Raw genomic sequence first — 23,393 nt, forward strand, 5'->3', positions numbered from 1 at the left:
GGTTCGCCTTCATTTGTAAATAAAATTTGTTTCGTTTTGTCCGGGAAAAACTCCTAAACTACTGGCCCGATTTTATTAAAATTTAACACACAATATTCAGTGGAAGCCAACTTGAAAGATAGAATATGAGTAAACCAATTCATAAGTAAAAAATATATTTAAAAAAATAAGCATGTTTCATAATCCCAAACAAATAAATTAAAATAATTATAATTTTCAGTAAAATACCAATTCATAATATTTTCAACTGACTAATACGAGTTTTTGTAAGAATAATTTTCAAATTAAACCTCAAGTAAAATCCATTGGTTTTTTATACCGCCAATAAAAGTTTTTTAGTCTTCTTGAATTTTTTCTAGCAATTTTTTGAGAATAAGGACAACGTCTCCCTGAGATCTTTAAGCTTAATTAAAATCCCTAAAATAATAAAAAAACTGGAAAGTTTTATAAAATACTTATAAAGTTACTATGAAACAGCCGGAAAATATAGTTTTTTCAAATGTTTCCTGAACATATTTTTTCTTGTTGCTTTTTTCAAATATGTATATTTAAAAACGATTATTCGAAAAATGTATTTTAATAATATTGTATATTTTCAATATTTTTCCACAATTCAGTTTTTATTACATTTTCGTCTAAAATGATATTGACATTTAATAAAATATTACATTTCGAAACAAAAATGGGCGTTTTCAATAAACTATCATGGGGATTAACTCGGACCACTCGGATAAATAATTCGACTTCTATGGCATCTCACAGATCCATATTTGGAAATGTACATATATCTAATCTATAGAGTCATGCCCACAGTTCTTGGGTAGAGTTAAAATGGGTTTACAAATTTCACTTTTATAAATAAGACCAACTCCATAATATCTAGTGAATATTAACATAGAGACTATTAGGATAAGATACACATGTAGGAAATGGAAAATTTCTAGCTTCACTCCAACGAATACGTTTATTATACTGAATACATTAGTGTGTTTTAGATATATCATATCGATATACAAATCATCGCTCGGAGTAATTGTAATATCATTGATCTTTGTTCTTCCCCCTCAAGTTTAACAGCCATTAACGAAGTTCATGCAAATTATAGAAGTTAATCTTAATGTATAAAAACCAATTTGAAAACCAAAAAAGAACTAGATAAGTTTCACGAGAATCATGCATAATTCAATGAATACGGTGTTACTTAATTCCATGACAGAAATGCATACATAATAGGAAACACCAGAAGCTCCAGAAGAAATAATGTAAATAACCTAAACCGCTGAAATCGTTGATAAAATGCGTGAAATGGTGCGATCGGAATTGCAGAGAACGTAAAATGAATTTGATGAAAATTTCTTTAATAATAAAAAAATTCTTTGCAGTGAATAAAATAAGGATCTTTCACAGCAGATGGAAACACCATCATATAAGCATCAATTTCCAGGTGAGCATGCAAGAAAGTAGCCAATTTGTCTATAAACCGGATAAAGTAATCTCATTTGGTTTCAAGTGATGTTATTCTAATTCATCTGAGCACACATTGAGACTAGTTTGATTGGCAAGGTTGACATTCTTGTTGGCAAATATGTAGCTTTTAAAAAGGAAGCCAGTATTTCCACCAAGGCTTCACGACACAAACATGAAACAGGGAAATGATGGAAATTTGGGTCTACTGTATAGAGCATTATTTAGGATCCTATATGTCGATAAAAAATCTGTAATCTTCTCTTAAACTGGTATTAATGTTGAATACGAAATATAAGAAAAGTTTTTTTTCGAAAAGATACGAACTTTTCAGCCTGTCTGTTATATACTGAGTTTACTGAACTGAATGATTAACTGGTAGTACAACAAAAAAAAATAAAATAATTAGAAAATCAACAAAATACGCAACTGTCAGTGGGTTAAGTCATGCAGAAATATTCAAATCAAATGTATTGATATAAATCGAAACTATATTAAACTGTAAGTATGTATGTACATAGATATGTCTACACATACTACACACGTACATGTAGTTTTGTTTGTTGTGCCTTGATATGTGTGATTGCAGCTTTAATTCGGTGGGTAAACAAATTTTGGAGCTTAGCAACTTTTGCAGTGACGCTCAGTGATGTCTCTGTTGATATTCTGATAATGTAAGTGCAATGCATTTCGCACATACATACATATACACACACGGATGCATACTTAAGAATGCAAATAAAATATAAGGTAATTTGTTTAAGTAATCCTATTTAGTAATCTGTAAGAGCTTTAAATATGATTTGCAAAAATTACTTAACGAAGATTAAACAATCGTGTTTGTATTTAAGTGGTATATATACATACATTATATATGTATGTATATACAAGTATATAGCTGTTAATTACGAAAAGGCATTATCTTCCCACTGATGAAACAGTGATGCACCAATAAGCCTCATGCACCAGTTGTGCTGTAAAATATTTTGAGTGAGTTTGCTACCGCTCGCAGCGTTTGCTTGCTTGGCCCATTTTTGCAAAAGTGATAATGAAAAAATTCTAAGCGACATAACTGCATATGACTATATACATACATACATATGTACATTAAATATTTGTTTAAATATATAGAAAGCGCTGAACTGAATACCGGAAACTTTGATGAAGATCACTGGCTCTTAAGATGCAAGCACCGTGCACTACGCGTAATTGCGATTACTAAATTCTAGTTTATAAAATCTTCGCAAATATGCAAAATAAATAAAAACAGTTATAGAAAACAAATAAAAGGCACGTTTTTCACGTGCTTGTATTTACTAATGTGAGGCGTGGAAATTAATTACACATAACTAAATAAGTACCGCAACAATATCGCATGCTGAATGAAAGAAAGATGTATCTGTAAGATATTTGCTTCTTCGAGCTTTTATGAGATATTAACATAAGCGAATAAAGAGCTGCTGATGAGTTTTATAGAATACCCAGTGAGTTGAAACTATTGAAAATTATGTGATTTATTAATTATTAATTTTCAATGACGCTGCTTAATTATGTTTTTAAATTGAAGAAAGTAAATGCCAAATAAAAGAAAGAAAAAACTTTAACTGCGGCTACAACAATACCCTCTACAGGTACATTTCTTAGAGCACAAAAGTGTTTAAAAAATCTTTATCTTGGTGTTGATCGGTCAGTTTGTATGGCGCCTACATACATACATATATGCTATAGAGCTCCGATATCAGCGATTCCGACAAATGAGCAGCTCCTCGGGGGGTAAGGGTCGTGTACAAAATTTCAGATCGATATCATAAATACGAGTATTATATGACTAGTTCTCGTACATGCATATGAAATGATACTGATCATTATATGTACTACTGTGGGCAAAAAATTATAAAACTTTTTATTTTAAATTTCGCACGAAAAACCATTCGTCGAAATATTTTCTTTTCTGGGTTGGTATGACTGTCAGTGACACTTGTGCCAAATGTCACATCAAAATAATCATTATGTTCAGCAGACGCTTAACTTTTTGAAGTAAATAAAGTGCTAGTCACAACAATCCACTGTATTTATAAGAGAAAGCTTGTTCTTAGAGGCTAGAACAACAAATTCCAAGTGAGAAACCGGGTACTGAGTCGGGAGTTTATAAATTATTGGTACCTAACAATGGTTAGTTACAGATTGAGTGCAAATGTTAACGTGATGTAAACCTCAGAACGTTTATTTTACATCGAATCCACTAAGCGTCCGAAGTCTACGTAAAACTTGTAGATCTCTCCATCTGTCAGGTAAATTAAATGGGTGAATTGAAAATTGTAGGAAAAGCGCGTCCAAGAATTTATGATAGTGTAGGTCTCAATAATATCTACTATATTTCTATATAAAAACGCTTAAACTGGGATATACAAGGTGCTTTCCTTTCATGGGCAAATGCATTTTTCTGAAAAGAACGTAGTCGCACGGTGCCATATGAGGTGAATACGGGGAGTGGTTATTGGTTAAAATGTGATTTTTGGTCAAATAATCGGTCGCAAGCGTTTTTCTGAAAAGAACGAAGTCGCACGGTGCCATATCAGGTGAATACGGGGAGTGGTTATTGGTTAAAATGTGATTTTTGGTCAAATAATCGGTCGCAAGCGTCGATCGATGAGACGGATTCTGAGCAATTTTAGGTCGTCAGTCAATTTGTGCTGAACAAACCGTGCACACAACTATCGTAAGTTTAAATGTTCGGTCAAAATGCGATAAATCGATGTTTTGGAGATGTTCAATTCCATTTCCATGAATTTCAATGATGATTTCGGCTGATTTTTGATGAATTCACGCACAGTTTCGATGGAATTTCCGGTGATCACGGATTTTGATTGGCCCACAATATTGATCGTCATTTATAATATGTCCTCACGACCACTTTGAAAACGTTGCACTCTACTACGGGATAGGCAATCATCGCCATAAACTTGTTTCTTCAATTGAAACGTTTCGGTAAAAGTTTTACCGATTTTAAAACAAAATTTAATGTTGGCTCTTTGTTCGAAGTTCATTTTCGCACCGATAACACAAACATACTGACACTTAAAACGCAATAACTTCACTTTCAATCGATGAAATGTCATGAAATTTTCACAATCGATAAAGATAGCAGATTCTAACGCAGCAGTCGACATATAGATGGCGCCACCAGGGGCGCCAGATTAAAAAGTCTAGTTTACTTTCGAACGCACCTTATAAGTAACTTAGAATTGAACATACAACTGAAACAGTCACGAAGAGCAATCAAAATTAAAATGTAAAAAAAGTAAATTTAGCCAACGACTTTATATTTTAAAGTATATTGTAATATTAATAATTAAGTTTTACTGCCTTAAAAAAGGGATTTTCTAGGGAGAAAGCAAGTTTTCAGTGCTGCAAGCAGGGGCGGACCAATTCTGAACGACCTATGGATAGAATGAACCGCTGATAAGGTTGATAAGATCCATATCTTCTTATGCGGAAATTCTTACCGATCAAAATCCATTAAATATTTCTACTTATATTATTACAGATTTTTAAGCAAATTTCTTTACTCAAATAAATGTGTGCCCAAATCTTTCGTTTTCATTTTGCATTTCTGTTGACTCAGCTGATCTAAATGCGCATAATTTTAATGTGAAGTACAATTCTATCTGCTGTTGCGTCTCTAAATGCAAATTAACCTTTGTGCCTGCCTCGGAAAAAACTGACACTTTCAGATACATTTTCTATTTAGGGGCGACCATTACCGGAAGCAAATTTAAATTTTCCAACCTTTGAGCCGATGGCGATCTCTAGATAATTCTCTCATAAAGTTAAGGGGGCAACACAAGCACCGATTAACCAAGGTTTTAATCTAGTTAGAATAATCGAAATCTTTTAGGGGGATATTTGTAAAACATATGCAGTGCATGTACTACATATGTACGTACATATACATATGTATACGGTTCGAAAGAAATCTGTGTTTTACTTAATTCTTGTAATTGTAATTTCTGTCCTCAGGCAAAGACACTGCATGGCAAAGGTCATGGTGATTCTAAGAAAACCGAAAACTGCGCACGCATTACTTTCGCTAAATAATTTCAGATTTTTCGTTGTAAATGCTACTGAAATCGCCCATTATCCACGAACAAATCCATAAATAACAACATGTAAGCCTCATTATGAGAACAACATAAATGTGTGTATGTATGTATGTATGTGTGAGCAATGGCAACACGCAAGCCAAAGCGCCGTGTACTCATAATAGCAAACGTTTAATGAAGAAAAATCAACCTCGACCAAAGAACAGCTGTAGACATTGGTAATTGACGTGAGTAAGTCAGTAAGCAAGTAGGACAACGTAGCGCTGCTATTTTGATGCCGCATGGCGAGGGCGAACACACTGTGCCACGGTGCACTTAAGCGGCACAACAGCTTGTTTTGTTTGAGAAAACAAGTGGTTGCCGTGGTGCTGCTGGGGTGGGCGTGTGCAAGCTCACGGTGGGGGCTGACAACACTGTAATGGAATTTCCGTCTGACAAACGGAAATGGGATGGGTCGGGGTAAACGATGGACAGCGCGATGGCATGCTCGTGACAGTGCCACCAAAAGCAGCAAGGCGGCTGGGAGGTGGCGCGTTTAATGGACAAGCGCCAGCAAAAGGACACGAAAACGTAGAAACAACCAAAACGGAATAGGTGAGAGCGAAAAAAAATAACAACGTTGAAAGCAAAAGCGAAACACGCATGTCCGAAGACGATGTAAACGACAAAAGTATCGGTAAATAAGTGTGCGCATATATAACAAGAATAAAAGTGAAAAGATATTGAGTAGAAAAAATGAATAATGGAAAAATTGCGCACGAGGAGGCAACAGCACGAGTAGAGGCACTTAAGTATGTGCATATTTACATACATATGTATGTACATACACGGACAAATGTAAATACATAACTACGTATATATTATATACATATATGTATGTATATATGTAGTCGCAGTTCTCTTCAAGTGCATACACAATTTTCGTGGACAAGGGGGCATAAACCAGCGGAAATGAATTTAAATTAAATGATCGTTGTATAACCGATTCTCACAGCTTATCACAACAACATCAACAACAACAACAAAAAGCAGAAGCAATTTAAAAGACAATTACGATATACGCCAGCGCTGATAACGCGCATTAGCTGGAATTTAAATAGCGTATAAGAAAGCAACAACAAAATCACACACCCGTAAAATCGTAACTAAAGCAAAACCAAATCGAAACTCCGACGCCGCCAAAGCAAAAATACAAACCTCTGAACAGTAAAAGCAAAGCCAAAGCGTGAGCATTTGACTTGACGTCTGACAGAGCGTTTGATGCAATCGCATGTGTCTGCTGGTATGTACATATGTATGTAGGTGAAGGGTAGAGGTTAGGGCAACGCGGTGCGGTGCACAATGTCACAAAAACTGCAGCCGATAAAAACCAATGGACACACGAACACACAACAACAATTTGCAGCGCGTAGCGAATACTAAAACGATTGCCGGCGTTCGGTTGACAGCGCGTTCGTGGGGGGAGCGTTGTGTAAAGCGGGCTCTGCAGCGACCGACCAACCGCGCCACGTAACGGCGAAAGAGGCACACAATTTACATGCGAAGCAGTACGAAAAAATCAGAGAATTTAAATGAAAATTGTGAAATGAAGGCGACAGCGGCGTTTACGCGACAATGACAAGCTCCAACTACACACGTTCGAGGCAGCAAAAACAAAGTTAAAGCACAAAATACAACAAAAATAAACAACGCAAAGCACGCGCATCACCACATTACGCCGAAACAACGAGCAAATCAGTCAAAGTACAAAATTGACGAACAGCGACAAAAACAATAATAATAATAGTAATAATAACAGCATTAATAGCAGCAACAATGCACGCCACAATCAACGGTAGAAACAGCAATAATGGCAGTAGAGACAGCAAACAGCAAGCAGAAAAGAAAAAAATTAACAACAACAACAACAACAAAAAAAGACAAAAGGATGCGTTTAAGTAACATGGAAATGTTATAACACGAGCCAACGGAGGGGAAAATGTGGAGCACGTAGCAGTGTGGCGGCGCCGCAGTAGCCACGAACGCGGTGCGCCGCGTCGCATATCGAACGGTGTTTGCGGCGTGCAGCGAGTAGGCAATCAAACACCCAGTGCGCATTGCACCACTTCAGCACGTCAGCGCTTGAAACTCCGTTGTGGCGTGCACAGTGGAAACCAAAGCATAAATTAGAAAACAAAACAAATTAAGGTATACCACACACTCAAAGGCACATACATATCTACATGTATGTATGTACATAAATGCTAAACTGTATACTTGATAACTGCTTACGCACGCGCTTTTCTGCGACATGACAAACAGTTTTTTAATCAAATAGTGGTGGAATGGTGTCATTCTTTTAACATATCAATCAAACTTCTTTCAACATAATTAACGCTAATTAATTAAGGTAAGTTTTTCACACAAAGGTAAACAGAACTTTGTCTTCTGTGTGTTAAATATATGTATGTATGTATACTAGGATGTTTTTTTTTAACTAAAAATTTTTTTCAATCCCGGCATGAAATTTCCTCGCAAATACCCTAAAAAAAATTCCCCGAAAATTTGTGCCGTTAATATTAACATTAAGGACTGGACCAAGGCATGTGAAAATTTTCCATTGAAAATACACGACAATCGTGATTTTTTATCTTTAAATTTCTATAGCTCAGAGCCATTTTAAGGTATCGCTTTGACTTTAGACACATATTCCTCAGAATTGAACACCCTACAAAAGTGCCCATTGCGACAAAGTCGAAACTCACACCGGCGAGGTAGTACGGGGCTCCAAACCTGATTTTTCCATGAATTTCGCATTTTTTTGTATATGTATATCTCGTAAATGACAAGAGCTATAGAAAAAATGTAAATGACAAACTTGTAGGAAATTTTATTTGCCGAGGTCCGAGGTCAAAATCGCTATCATTAATACTTCTCGAGATATTCGGCTTTTTAAGTAAGGCTGTATGGAATTTTCATAGATTTTTTATACATACCAACACCCTAATGTTATTTATATGTATATATTATATTTTGGATATATCTACGTACTAAATGAACTGAAAATTTTTTGATCTGATCTATTGTTGCCTTATAGTAAGTAAGTGTAAGCTTAAGTAGAAAATTACACCCGACCGTTTTCAAGTTATGGGTCTCAAAGTGACGCTACCTATGATATTTTTGTTTACAGGTACAAGGCAATAATTTGTGTTTGTTTTTGTTGTTTCCCGATGGATGAACGAGCTTTCGCATGATGAGCGCCGCAAAGCTCTTGCACCAAAACAATGTTCCGGAACTAACCGCTCATTTACTAAATTCGCTTTCACAAGCTCAAAAAGTGTCTCGCTGGAAAAATATTTCACTCAAATAGGCAATATAAAATACAATACAAAATAAGAAAGTCCAGTTGGAAGCAAACACTTATTTTGAAGACCTCGAAGCCTCACTCTATCGAACCGGTATCGAAATGTTGAAGAATTTCTTGTAACGACAAAGAAAGAAACCTTATTGGATATTTTGTCGAAGATTATATATTTCTATTTAAAAAACTACCTTCATTGCACGTCAAAATACGTTTTCGTCCACGTAGTTTTGTTTTGAAGAAAGTGGGCACTACAAAATTAAAGTAATAATTAGTTTACGGACGAGTTAACTCATACAGAACGAGCTAAATTTTTAAACAAAAGCTAGTCTAGGACCTATGAAGAAGCTTCAGTAACATAATTCAAACTGAAACCCGAACAGTGACAATATTTTCAAGTTAAATTTCCTGCTAAAATTATTATGTATGTATGTATATACATATGTACATATGTATATTAAAATCAAGTTAATTCAAAAATAAATTATTATTTCAAAAAATTCTGAAAATGTTTGATGTATTTTTTTAATTACAATGTACACTGTACATTAACCTGCTGTGACTATATCTCACTTTCCGTTACTGAATCTTTAAAAATATTTGTAAACATTTCGCAATTTGTAGGTATACACTTACCTTTTATTACACTCTTATCACAGAAGCACTGTTTTTCCATGCCGCAGCCACACATATGTATGTATGTACATACATTAACTACTCACATATAAACGCATAAACATATTGCAGATATTTATACATACATACATATGTGTACACATGTATAAATCTACACCAAAATGTACACATGCTTGAAATATGGAAAATACTTGGTTATTTCCGAGGTCTTAAGCCTGCGATACTGTTGACTTTGCGCCGAAACATAATGCTTTAGAAAAATAAACATAAGTATGTACATATGTATATATTTATGTATCTAAAACCACTGCCTTTGGAACACCCAGAAGTACATAAATGCCTGAGATGCTATAAAATGCATACATACTTGTAAGTATGTATATACTGGTCAGCGGGCGAGCTGCGTCCATTTAGACATATCAGCCTTTAGGTCTGTATATACATACATATGTACATATGTACATACATACATATGCATACGTATTTACATATATGAGAACTATTTCCTCCGTTTTTAAGATATCGATCTGAAATTTTGTACATGCCCTTTTCGCTCCAAGATATCGGTCCACTATAGCATATACATAGCTGTCATACAAACTGGCCAATCAAAATCATGATAAAGATCCTTTTATACCCTTTTATGGATATGCTGTAAGAAATGCACCTGTGATTGGTTCGATGGAATCGTAGTTATCTTTTTTCTTGCTTTTTAACAATATTCGCCGCCGGCAACAACAAAACTTTGATGATTCAAGTGATTGGAAGCAGCTTAAGCTCTATATTTATTTAATCACATTAAGCTAATTGCTATAGTTTATAGGTGAACTTCGTTGTAAACATCGAAATATTAATATTAATAGTTTAAATGTGATGTACATATGTATTTTTTTTAATTACACACACATAATTATGTACATATTTATTTCTATTTATATATTATACAATATTTTTATTATTTAACTATATGTACTTATATCCTAGCTTATATAGTGTAATATGTATGTATGTATATACATATGTACTGGGACTATCTGTAGTTAAAACTTGTAAGAAAAGCTCTTTAACAGATTAAATAAAGTCTAGCAAGGTGGAAATACACACACACTTGTAGAAATTACACAAACACATAACTAATAGCAACTGTGTCATTAGCGGTTATGTACTCGTTTATCGCTTTGTTTACATGCCATTAAATTAAAGCGTGTCACTTCCTTTTGTTTCGAAGAGGTGTAAAATGTCTTTGAAATAGTTATTTTACCGATTGAAAACTGTTACGTTTGCTTCAGTTCTGGTTCACACCTATGTATATATGTATGTATGTATGTATTTGTTAAGAACATTATTAAAGATAAAATATGAAGGTCAATGTTAGCAAATACTTGGGCCATAATAATATTTTAATTTTCTTTCTCTAACCTTTTTGTCATTAAACAAAATATTGTTTGAGCACGCACTTTACGCGCATATTAATCACTTCGATATTCATTGTATTTTGCCACACTGTTTGTTAGCGGCGACGTTGCGATAGTGAAGCTGATAGCATGCCAGCGCTCAGCACATAAATACTTAGGTGGCAACGGTGAAAAGAGCAAAACGTGCACGAAAACAAAAAATAAAAGCGAAATCAGCAAAACGAAAAACACACAACAACAAATGAAAGAAAGATAGTTTGGTAACGGCGGCGACAATAAATTACCACAAGCCACGGCAGCACCGAAACCTCTCATTTACATATTTACATACATATGTATGTATGTAGATAAATGTATATACTTGTGGTAAATACATATGTAATTGTATGTAAAGCACGGCAAAGGCAAAGCAGGGCAGCGCCAAAGTGCCGACGCTGCTGGCGGTCGATAGATACGAATATTGTCAATTTACACATGAATAAATATGTATGTATGTATGTATGTAAATGTGTATTGCTGCCGCCACCACTGCCGCTGGCGCTGCTGTTGTTATTATTGGTCGGCAGCCAGCGCTATACGCCTGTGGGGCTGCCTAATCAAGCGAACAGCACTGCTCAATGCTGAACAGCCGTTGTAGTTGGGGGAAATTGTTGCCCAATTTATATTTGCTACTTACCTATTTGGTTGCGGTTTCACCCCAAGACGCCCGTCCACCACCCCGCGTGTTCGACCAAATACTGCTTGTTCCCCAGTGTTGTTATTGTTGCTGTGACTATCACCGCTAAACAAAGTGTTTCTTGTACTCCTGCTATTGTTGTTGTTGTAGGCACACCGTTATATTGTTGTTGTCGTGTTTTGGTTTTTTTCTTACTTAAATGCAATTGCGTTGATGGCAATTGAAAATATTAAATATTCTTATGTTGTTAAAGCTATTGTTGGTTGATTGCTATACGTTTGCGGTTGTTGCTATTGTTGGTGTTATTTCATTTTGAAACTTCAGTTGAATTTTTAACATTGCACTTTGAGCGACAGCTCTTTTTTACACTGGCCGCCAACACGGCACACCTTCCCTCCCAACTGAAAATCAGTTGAACAACAGCGCATCTACGGCGACGGTGACGGCGACGGCGACGGTTGTTGTTGTTGTTGCGACACAGCCACTTGGTGTTTTCATTTTATGCGCGCGGTATTGCGTTTATATTTATGTTTCAATTCTACTTTAATATTGTTTTTCGCAAACTTTGCACTTTGCTTTTTTGCCTCTTTTACCTTTTCGCCTGCTCAATTCGATTTGTATCATTTTCCATTTCCACACACATACCGAACGCACAAACAACAAAAAACAGCCGAGCGCGCAAGCACAATTACACGCATTTATATTTCAGTTGTTTTTTTTTTATTTTTTATTTTTTAACTTTAGTTTTTCTAATATCTACACGCGTTGTCACGGATTTTTCTGCTTTTCTGCCATCACCTCAAGGTGAGCGCTTATTTGTTTGGATATGTTATGTAGATGTGTGTGTGTGTATTTCGCAAGCGGCCGAAACTTAAATTGCAAATATTTCACTTCTTTTCAGTTTGGAGTTCTAACTGCGACACATCTCTCACATCAGAATTTCCAAACGTCAGCAAATTATACGGTACAATACCAGCGCAAGTAAAATAATAAGCAAACCAATCGAAATAAACGAATGAACAACGAGCGAACGAACGTTTTTGCTGCTGATGCGCCACGGCAAACGAACGAGGAGCGAATGTCGTGACAATTGTGCTGCTATCATCCAACAAGCTGGCAGCGGCAGCGGCTACGACAACGAAAATTGCAATAGCCGTTGTCGCGTCGTGGAGCGCTCGTTAACACAGGTAGCAGTAGTAACAACAACATACACGTTAAACGTTAGCGCACAGTTAAGCATTTAGTGAGTGTTGAGCGGCGAAAAACGTTCGGCAAACATATCAATCAACACCTAAAAACTATACTTTACTAAATGTGTGTAAAAGAAAATGCTTAAAATTAAATGAAAGAGTGAATTGTGCTCTATGCAATCAACTCACACACAAATACATCCGGTATACCGTTAAGTTAAAAGGGAAATAGTAAAAATGGCGCTCAAAGAGTGCCATGGCATGTTGTTAGTGCTGTCATTTCTCTCTGACATCGTCATAGGGTTGCCAATCTGGAAAATGGCAGTAAAATAAACTGTTTTAACCTTGTTGCGGTAGTTGCATCTAGTATCGTAAAGAAGCAAAATAAAGAATGCCATTTAAACAACGAAGTGAAAATGAAGAAAACTGGGATTATTTTAATATATTTATTTAAAAATGCTTTAGGGGTTGAGTAGGGTTATTTCATTTAAAATAAGACCAATTTTATATATTTTTTTTATTAAACAGCTAAAATCTATTTTTAAAAAGCGAAACTTCATTATAGAATGATTTTGAAGATTCTTTCTTAAATTTTAATGGAAAAATATTTAAAAAATGCGGCAATGACAGCAATTTGTCTGGAGTACTTCGGAAAAATATTGATTTGCGGTATCCCTTATAAACCAATGCTGGATGTTCTGAAAACAAAGAATTAAAAATTATATAGTTAGATAATCGCTTTTTCCTGGTAATGCCGAAAGCATGTTTATAATTATTAGTGTTAAAGCTTTGAAATGAAAAATACGATTACTGGCGAAAATATCAGTTAATTTGTTATTGCAAAATGAAACATATTAAAAATTTGAAAATACTCTCCTTGACGTTAACTCTTAAATTGTGTATAAAAATGGTGTTTACAATTTCAAAACAATCGGTGCAGTAGTTTTGAAGTTATGGAGTAGACTGACTTTGAAAATGTGAGTGTGTAGAAAACGCTTTAAATTTTTGAAATCTGAAGTAAAACATTATAAGCCGGGTATTAAAATACTCATAACTTCGTCGATTTTGATTCAATCGCCTTGAAAAGTTCAAAAAAAAACTAAAAACCCACTACTCTCTCAAAATATCAATAACAAGTAAAGAAGAGCTAAGTTCGGCTATAACCGACCATTTTATACTCTCGCAATCTCGCAAGGAAACAACTTCAGATGTTGACATAACTTTAAAAAACAAAATATTGCGTAAGAACTCAATATTAATTTAGCGACGCAACCGTCAATAGATTTGGTATCTTATTCAGGTGTATTATAGGTCATGGAAACACCTAGTTTCATTACTATATTTTTCTTCGTATTCGAAATACATATGTACATATATTAAAGTCAACGAAATGTACTGAAGTTTGAAATAAGTGTTATAATTTCAACCCAAAGGGACTATATTATACCAGGAAAAGGTTAAGTAGAGAATCGAAAATCATTAGCCATAATAGGGGGTTCAGGACGAAGTATAGGCCGATTTCAGTTTTATTACACACATTATATTTAACGAAATTGTTTATTTAATTTCATTAAAATATCACATATTTCAACTAATGCAAAGACTTTAAAGTTTGATTGAGTCTAGGGGAAAGGGGAAGGTCGTTAACTGTTTGAGAACATTTTTCCACGTAATTTTAGGAAGATAATTCACGCGTTGACCGATACATTCGCTATGAAATCTACTAAAATAACGAAAATAATTATACCGACTGACAAAAAACTGGCAAAAGACTAAATCTTCCCATATTTCAATACAAATATTTTTGTTATCGCCTTCAAAATAGGCTCCTGAGCCAAGCATGCCTACTTTTAATCCAATATTTCATACCACCTATTAAATTTTCAAGCACTGTTTCTTTAACTTTTACGATGTTATCGTCCACCTCTATTGGATGGACGACTCACACTAGCCAAGTTGTCGATGAATTTACGACCTTCACTGAATGATTTCGTGACAAAGTAGAATGCCCAAAACACTTCTGCTATATTTCAACGATTCCGTAGCCGTGATTCCACTGGAAACACCGAATTTGAAGGAAGCTCTTTAATAATTCTTTTTTCATGATAAAAATCGCCAAACGAATCAGCTCTCCCACTTCATCTTGATCATTATATATAGATATATACATATATGTATATAATTCCATATTTATCTCCATTAGTTCTAGGTGATGCAAACAACCGTTAGGTAAACAAATCTATTATACTCAACGCGTGTTAATAATTATGTACTCCAACCTTGGTTATGACATTTTGTAGTTTTAAAATCTTCAGATAGTTAAATTTGTGTTTCTAGTCTATTCAGATGTACATTTCACATACACATTTGTATGTATACATATGTATATGTATGAGAGTATTGAGTTTATAATTTTGAAGTAATTTTTTGTGAACCTTAACATTACTATATTTCAATTACAATAAAATTTAGGATAACGTCGCCCCATTATTATTTTTTTTTTATAATGTTAAATTTCCTTCTTCCTCATATTTCCTAAAGGTCTTCTAAGAAAACATGTCTCCGGTTCTAATTATTTGAAAAAAAATTCTTTTTCGTGTTGACTTAAAAGAAGCTTGAAAAAATATACCAAATTTCTGTCCAAATTATAATTTCATTAAATTTGAAAGCATTTCTGCAAGAAAAAGGGCGTTAAACTTTGAAAGAGCCAAATTAATCTCTTTCAAAGTTTAACGTCGTTTCAGGTTTCGCATTGTGAATGATCGACATAAGAAGAGCAAGAGAGAATAAACAAAGAAAATAAAATTTGTGTGTTATATGTATGTATGTATGTATGTGTGTAGTAACATAAATATTTTCATTACAATTTAAGGAATGTTGTTGATGATTGCTAAGTTTTATACATCATTTCAAAATTAACTATACTTCATAATAATGATTTTAACTCAATTAGGATGAATTTAACGATTACTTTGAATTTCCTTCAAGAAACAATTGTTGATTTCATGTTTCTTCGCAAAACCTGCGTTGCCATATTCATACTTTATTGAAAAAATTTATCAAAAATTAGTACTAAATTTCTTTAGAGCTGCATACTAGCACACGAAAATTTACCGCAATAAACGCGACCGCAATAAATTTTCTTGACCATTTCTTGAACGTTTTTTATTTTTATATGAAGTTTTTACATTTCTTGAGAGCGGGAACCTACCCTTAAATCCCAATATTAGTACAAAAGAAATTGAATGCAAAATGAAATACTTAATTAATAATACTAACATCAATTTAAACAAGAACTTATGCGCGACAAGCTATTTTCAGAGAAATTACAATTAATTTCGTTTTCTGCAGCTAACTTTACTTCATGAAATAAAATTAGGTGTATACTATTATATAATAAATAATATTTTCGTAGATTAATAGAATTTATACTTACAGAACAGATACTATGTTTTAAAAAGAAAAATTGATCCTTTATCAATAGCCTAATAGAAATGCAAGTTTTTTTTTAATTCTTCCAGTCTGGCATCACTAAGTAACTAAATACATTTCTGAGTATGTTGACAGCCGCCATCTTTTTTTGTTTACATATAAATATTTTGGATTTGGTTTAAGCAGTTCATTCGTAAACAAGCGGCTGTTCGTATAAACAAAATACTTTTTCACAGGTTAATCTTGTAATATAAAGAATTAAAATAATTTTTCGTGATTTTGTTTACTATTTATATTATATTTTCTGTAAATTTTAAATAAAGCACCCGTGTTAGTGATTTACTAATAACAGAGAACCATCGATAAAACAGCTGTGTTCCATTATTACTTTGTTCCCTTGAAAAATACAAATTCGCTGCCACAGCGTTTTTTCTTCATCGATTGTGAAAGTTTATAGAAGAATTCTGCTTTATTAAATTCAATATATTGCAATGGCAGAAGAATGGCCCTCGCAAAAATTTCGGCAGAGCATGATTGCAAAAATGTAAGTTATTTCTCGTGAAAATTGTGCATGTAAAATTTTTCTACTGTGATATTCGTTTTAGAAATCAAGCACTACAAACCACGGATCCTACTAAAAATGCTGGTGTTATGGAAAATCATATTTTCAAGAAGTCACGCAGCAAGGAGGAATACATGGGTTTGGTGGCGAAACTTTTTATGCATTTTCAAGATTTGGCACAAAGTGAGTATTTGCATTGAATTATCTTACACATATACACACATGAATGTACACGTACACATGACGGAGTGTATTGTGATTTTTGCCTAATTTATTCATTTCTAAAATTATTGGCTACGCAGGAAAGCCTACACAACCGCCGCCGCAACAAAATGCCGAAATGAACCAGCAAGGTATGATGCCAGACCCCTTAAACGCGCTCCAAACACTTGCTAGCCAAGGTAATCGTAATGCCCAAATGGCTGGCGGTCCCAATCCCAATCAAATGGGCCCTGGAGGTCCTGCTGCTGCGACAAATTTATTACAAACACTAAGTCAGCAGCGACCGGGACAACAGATGCAACAAATGCAGGGTATACGTGGGCAAATGCCCATGGGTGCTGGTCCCAATCAACAGATGATGCAACAAATGAGTGGAAATATGGGTGGTGGTGGTATGCAAATGAATGTTATTGGTGGTGGTGGTGGTATAGGTAATGCAGGTGGACAGCAGCCGCACATGGTTGGCAATGCCCAGCAAATGGGTGGAATGTCTGGCCAGATGAATCAAATGGGCGGCGGAGGCCCCGGTGGGCCAGGTGGTCCTGGTGGCGCAGCACAACAAATGCAAATGGGTCCCGGCCAAATGCAAGGTGGACCTATGAATGTGAACGCTATGAACGTACAAATGCAACAAATGGGACAACAACAGATGGCAGTAAGTATATACAATTGTAATAATATACGAAATATTTCATATTTCTGAATTCTTTTTGTTTTAGCAAATGGGCATGAATCACCAACAGCTCAACCAAATGATGAATGCACGTATGAATGCCGGGGGTCCGATGGGACCAAATGCAGGACCACAAGGCATGCAGGGCATGCCACCAAATATGCAACAGAATCAAGGTGGCCCAATGCATGCAGGCAATGTAGTGGGTGGGCCACAAGGCCAACAAGGTGGTGGCATGCCACAAAATGCTGGGCAGCAAGGTACAATTCTCCCATTGTTTATACCAATGAAATTATTGACTTTTAATTCATACTTCTTCAATTAGGTGGCATGAACCAAATGATTGGTATGGCGCCAAATATGCAGCAAAAAGCAAACATGCCTATGGGTCAAGGTGGTCAAATGTTCCAAGTTAACCGTGGTGTTCCTGGTCAACAGCAACAGTTCTTACGTCAGAGCCCCTCACCAAGCACTGTCCCATCACCTGCCGGCATGACCGCGGTCCAACAACAATTGCAGCAACAGCAACAACAACAGCAGCAGCAGCAACAACAACAGCAGACAGCACAGAATCAGCAACAGCAGCAACAACAGTCGCAAATGCCTAATCCACAAATGATACCCAGCCCAGCGCTAGTGCCGACCTCAAGTCCACAAATGTCGAATCTCATGCAGAACTCACAACGGCAAATGCGTCAATCGCCCAGCGCCCCACTCAACACACCGGGTCAGGTGGCCAGCAACAGCCCTTTCAATCCACAAGAAGATCACTTGTATCGCGAGAAATACAAACAACTAACCAAGTATATTGAACCACTGAAACGCATGATGGCCAAAATCGGCACTGACGGCGCAAGTAAGTTTCATTTCGCAGCTAAAAGTCGCGACAGCTGAACTAATTGTTCTATACAAATTTTCAGATACCGAAAAATTCACTAAAATGAGCAAATTACTGGAGATTTTGAGTAATCCAAATCAGCGTGTGCCCCTAGAAACGCTGCTAAAATGCGAGAAAGCGCTGGAGAAACTGGACATAGTTAATTTCACAGGTCAACAATTTGGCGTACGTATTCTATTATACATATTTCTTGATATACATATGTACATATATTAATTTTACTATTTTTATCATACTGCAGAAATCTTCAAATCCACTGATGGAAGTTGTTAATACAACACTTCAAAGCCCACTGGCCAATCACACACTGCATCGCACTTTCCGTCCTTGCTTGGAGCTACTCTTCGGCACTGATATATGGTAAATTCCAGCAAATAAATTACATACTATTTATATTGACCAATTTTTGTTTATCGAATAGCGCGCCCGCACCGGCCAAAATACAGCGCATGTCCGAAAAGCCCTCTCAGTACGAGTGTGAGATACCGCATGTTCTGCAAGGCGAAATAGCGCGCTTGGATCAGAAATTTAAGCTAACACTGGACGGCACAACGCAAAACAATCCCAAATCTATCAAAGTAATTTGCTGCCTCGATGACAAGCGATTACCATGTGTACCACCAATTACCGTTACTATACCAGGTTCGTATATTTATTCGTGAAGTACAAATCAGATTATTAAACTCGAATTTATTTGTTTTCATTACAGAGGAGTATCCCATGGCGTCGCCTAACTGCGCCCTGGCTCAACACGAGTATGCCACTACGCCATTCCTGAAAGCGGTACAGGATGCGCTAAAAGCGCGCATTGCCAAATTGCCGAAATTATACTCGTTGTCACATTTACTGGACACCTGGGAGATGTCGGTGCGTCAAGCTTGTTCACCAAACAACAAAAATATTTTGGATTTGGCTGCAGTTTTTGGAGCTTAAGCGTTCTGAAATCATAAACAACTCGCTCATTTATTGTATACCGTTATTTAGCATGCAATGTTTAACTTTTTTTATTTTTACCTTTTTCATGTCAAACCGAACCAATAATATTTTTGTATATGAAGTCGCACACAATGTCAATATATGGACGTTTAAAATACATAATAATATATACTATACCGTATATAAACAAGTTTTTATTAAATAAATATATTACATATTGGACCAGCAAAAATTATTTTTCCTTTACAAATTCATTATTTCATATCGCAAATCCAACGTACTAAAAATTCTCAAACTTACCGATCCAAACGAGGTTAGATCTCCACGACAGCCTGTTCTACGCACCGACCAAGGGCTGTTTTTTCGGCGATCTAACCCCGTTTGGATCGGTAAGTGTTAAGTGTTAGGTTAGATCTCCAAAAGTACAGCCCTTGGCCGGATAGAATCCGGGGCAATTTCGGTAAAGAACCGGCTGCAGTGGGAATCGCCTAAATTCAACTTACTCATTAGAAACAAAGAAATAAAGCATTAATCCGTTCCGACGACATTCAAGTTGACGTAATCCAAGTGAACCTGGTTTTTAAGCCGCCAAGGACTTTCAACTCGGCGGCATTCCGCAATATTATATAGAGAACCTTTTCCGCCACAAGAGCAAGACCAAACCCACCTTCTACTAAACAAGGTTTACAACAACCAGAGCAGTTATATCCCTACTTGGACTTTTCAACGCCAATCCACATTTCATTCCACTGTCTCTACGGAGGTCTATACTTTCATAGATATACATGGGCACTTACTGTAATCACTTTTGTTGTAGCTTAAAACAGTGAAAATTCACCTTTCAGATTTGGCATGAGTTTGTGGATGCCTGTCTCCATTTTCATATGGTGAGTTCTAACTGGGAAGTAAGTGCCGTAAAGGTAACCGAGAAAGACGAACTTATTCGCTTTTTCAATATCACTAGCCAATTGGGTTTTCTTCGAGAGAAACAGACCAGTTGGACTGACATAGACTTCGAATATATTTTGTTTACTACATATTGACAGTCGTGACGGCTTCACAGCAACACGGTGAACGATGGACTAACGTATCCACACATTAGACCATAGGTCGCCGTGCAAAACCTCAATTTTTACTACCTTTCTCTCTAACGTATCTACTATAAAGCAGATCCTGAGTTCAAAGACACAATCGCTGACCATGAAGTTACAGTTTCAAAACAACAAATCTTCTGGTATATTACCGAAAGCGAGTTGCTAAAAAGCACATATAAAAAGAACGTCTACAAAATAAAGTTGGACGAAAGCAAGTCGCCGACTAAACTGATTAGTTGCCGGCTGTTATGAGAGCGTCTTGCTTCTATTCTTAAAGAAAACAAGACGTATTTCTTGTCATCAAGGAAGGAGTCAGATCTATCGTTTTGGCCCACACTAGACTGATATTTTGGCATTGCGTAACATAGTTTAACGACGCTTTCCGAAGCGAGATATGTTGTTTGAATCGACTCTGAGGGTCGTTAATTTTCTTTTACTAGCATTAACTGGCAAAGTACAACCATAACTCGGTTGAGTTGACACAGCTTCAGAAGTTCAAGATGTGAACAAAACAGCTTTTAAGGCCAGGTTCCTCTAAAAAACATAATTTTTTTCAATACATTTTATTTTCATTACAAAACATGTTGGGTAATCAATTTTTTTTACATATGAAAGTACATACATATATTAAATTACTTGAAAATGTTTTTTTTTTTTTTTTTTCAAAATGGCGGTCCTGAAAATGGCTGCTGAAACTCATCCGATTCGTAGACGGATGACATCATTTCTTGGAAAAGAATTATCGGAAAGCAAAAAAGAAAACGGTTTCGTGTTCTGTATCGAATTAGCTATGGCCTCAAGCAGAATGAAACATTTTCAATGAAAAAAAAAAAAAAAAAACAAAATGGCGGACTTTTGAATTTTTTTAACCCTTTTTTCACTTTTAATTGTTCCTAAGTTTTTTTTAAATAATAATGAATATTTCTGGTTCTGCTTGAGGCCATAGCCAGACATGTAAGGAGTAAAATGCCGTTTGGTTCATATCGATAAGTGCAATGAGAGTGTCATCCATGCGAAAAAACGTGGTTCGGAGAAAAATCAGTTTAAACCAAAGGCACGCAGTAGCTGCCGCCACCGAAGGCGTTCAAGCGGCTGGATTTCCCGCAGCGCTCCTCACTCTTTTATATCTGCTTCTCGGTCTTGCTGACCTTCGGGTCTAATTCTATACTATTTCTACGAGTATACAGTAGCAATTTATGAAAAAAATTTCGATTTTTTTCAAAATTGTTTGGAGGAACCTGGCCTTAATAGACTAGATCAAGGTAAGAAAAACTGTTCAACCCAATTCTTTTCATTTTAATCTGATTCTGCTAATACAAACATCAAATAACTCCGAAGGTTTTCTTAAAAAAGTTTTGCTTGAAGAAACTTTCCAAAATCTTTCATCTTTTATAGCATTCCAAAGGAGGTTTCCGCAATACTTTCTGTTCTTATTAATTTTATTTTCTTTGACAAATACGAAATTTGAAAAATTAACAAATTCGATTTCTAAATAAAGTATAACTGCAAATATTAACCTAAAATATTTTTTCCTAAATAATCGATGTAAAATATATTTCTGTTTACAACTCAGCTTCTAAACAACTAAACAATTTTATGGTATTAAATTACAATTAATTTCAATTGAAATTGGATTTAGGTCCGAAACTTTTAAAATGATAATTTGCCAGATAATTAAATGACTGATGATTTTATAAAGACAAAATACTTGCTCAAGGATATTCAAAAACCCGAAATTAATCGTGTTAATACCGACAAAGAAGTTGACAATTCAACTGAAATGTTTTTTTGACAGAGTCAAGTTGTAATCAGCAACCCACTGCCTGCAATACCACTTGCATAGAAGTTGTTAGACGATGACAATTCAATTGAATTTTTTTCGACAAAGTTGAGTTGTACTTAGCAACCCAGGTAGTGCCTTCGAACAAGTTATAAAGTGATGACAATCAAATCGTATATTCAAAAAAGTTGTAAGGCGATGACAACTCAACTGAAATTTTTTGACAGAGTCGAGTTGTAATCAGCAATACAAGTCACATAGAAATTGTAAGGCGATGAAAACTCATCTGAAATTTTTTGACATGGGATGATAACCCAATCGTAATTATACCGCCGAAGATAGTTGTAAGACGATGACAACTCAATTGAAATTTTTTGCCAAAGTTGAGTTATAATGATGGCATTTCATCTCAAGTGTGGTAGAGTTGCTATCCAAATTATTACTTTTCAACCAAGTTCTGAGGTTTTCTACGTATTTTTGAGGTAATTGTAAATCTGCGCATTTATAATAGCTTTTTAGTTCGGTGTAAATTTGATTTTCGCTGTACTTTATTTCGAGTACTCTCGGTAAATAAGGGATCAGTAGGGTAATCTTTTTTAAAATTTTTTTTTTGCATTTTCTGTTCCCTTATACCCTTAGAATTAATGTAAAAACTCACTTTACCATTGGAAGGTTTCGAAAAAGGCCCAAAAATAATAATACCGCTCGACGTTCGGAGTGCCTCACCTCAAACTTTATACGCGTTTTTCTCAAAACACACTTTTTTAAAATGGCAGACATGATTCCGGTCGAACTACTAAACCGATTTTTTTTTTAAATATTCACAAAACGCCTGGCTATCGTCCCTACTTTTTTTTATAATTTATTGACAATGTTATGAGAAAATTTATGTAAACAAAACGCCTGGCTATCGGCCCTATTTTAATATAAATTATTGACAATGTTATGACAAAATTTATGTAAAAAAAATAT

The 23,393-nt window shown here is 35.4% G+C and overlaps 2 protein-coding genes and 1 long non-coding RNA gene across 6 annotated transcripts in view; 2 read left to right on the plus strand and 1 right to left on the minus strand.

The window, feature by feature from the left end:
- LOC126753889 (uncharacterized) overlaps nt 1-12,543 on the minus strand; it is a 47,629-nt gene extending 35,086 nt beyond the window's left edge. For all 3 annotated transcript variants that reach the window (XM_050465634.1, XM_050465633.1, XM_050465637.1), the window contains exon 1: nt 11,635-12,543. The gene's annotated coding sequence lies outside the window, so the exon portion shown is untranslated. The remainder of the gene's footprint in view (nt 1-11,634) is intronic.
- Nucleotides 12,352-13,234, plus strand: LOC126753921 (uncharacterized). The gene is made up of 2 exons (XR_007666221.1): nt 12,352-12,438; nt 12,536-13,234. It is a non-coding gene; the product is annotated as an uncharacterized LOC126753921 (long non-coding RNA).
- A 3,186-nt stretch (nt 13,235-16,420) lies between these two features.
- On the plus strand, nt 16,421-19,773 carry LOC126753895 (mediator of RNA polymerase II transcription subunit 15). Of its 2 annotated transcripts, XM_050465646.1 has the most exons (10): nt 16,421-16,492; nt 16,580-16,800; nt 16,862-17,001; nt 17,121-17,695; nt 17,760-17,973; nt 18,039-18,569; nt 18,634-18,776; nt 18,853-18,971; nt 19,033-19,253; nt 19,321-19,773. In XM_050465646.1, exons 2-10 carry the CDS (start codon nt 16,748-16,750, stop codon nt 19,542-19,544), a joined length of 2,220 nt encoding a protein of 739 aa, XP_050321603.1. In that variant the 5' UTR covers nt 16,421-16,492; nt 16,580-16,747; the 3' UTR covers nt 19,545-19,773. The 2 variants fall into 2 exon arrangements, with proteins under 2 accessions (XP_050321603.1, XP_050321602.1); XM_050465645.1 differs by having other exon boundaries at nt 16,462-16,800.
- The last annotated feature ends 3,620 nt before the right edge of the window (nt 19,774-23,393 follow it).

Source organism: Bactrocera neohumeralis, chromosome 3, assembly GCF_024586455.1.
Source record: "Bactrocera neohumeralis isolate Rockhampton chromosome 3, APGP_CSIRO_Bneo_wtdbg2-racon-allhic-juicebox.fasta_v2, whole genome shotgun sequence".
Classification (NCBI taxonomy): domain Eukaryota; kingdom Metazoa; phylum Arthropoda; class Insecta; order Diptera; family Tephritidae; genus Bactrocera; species Bactrocera neohumeralis.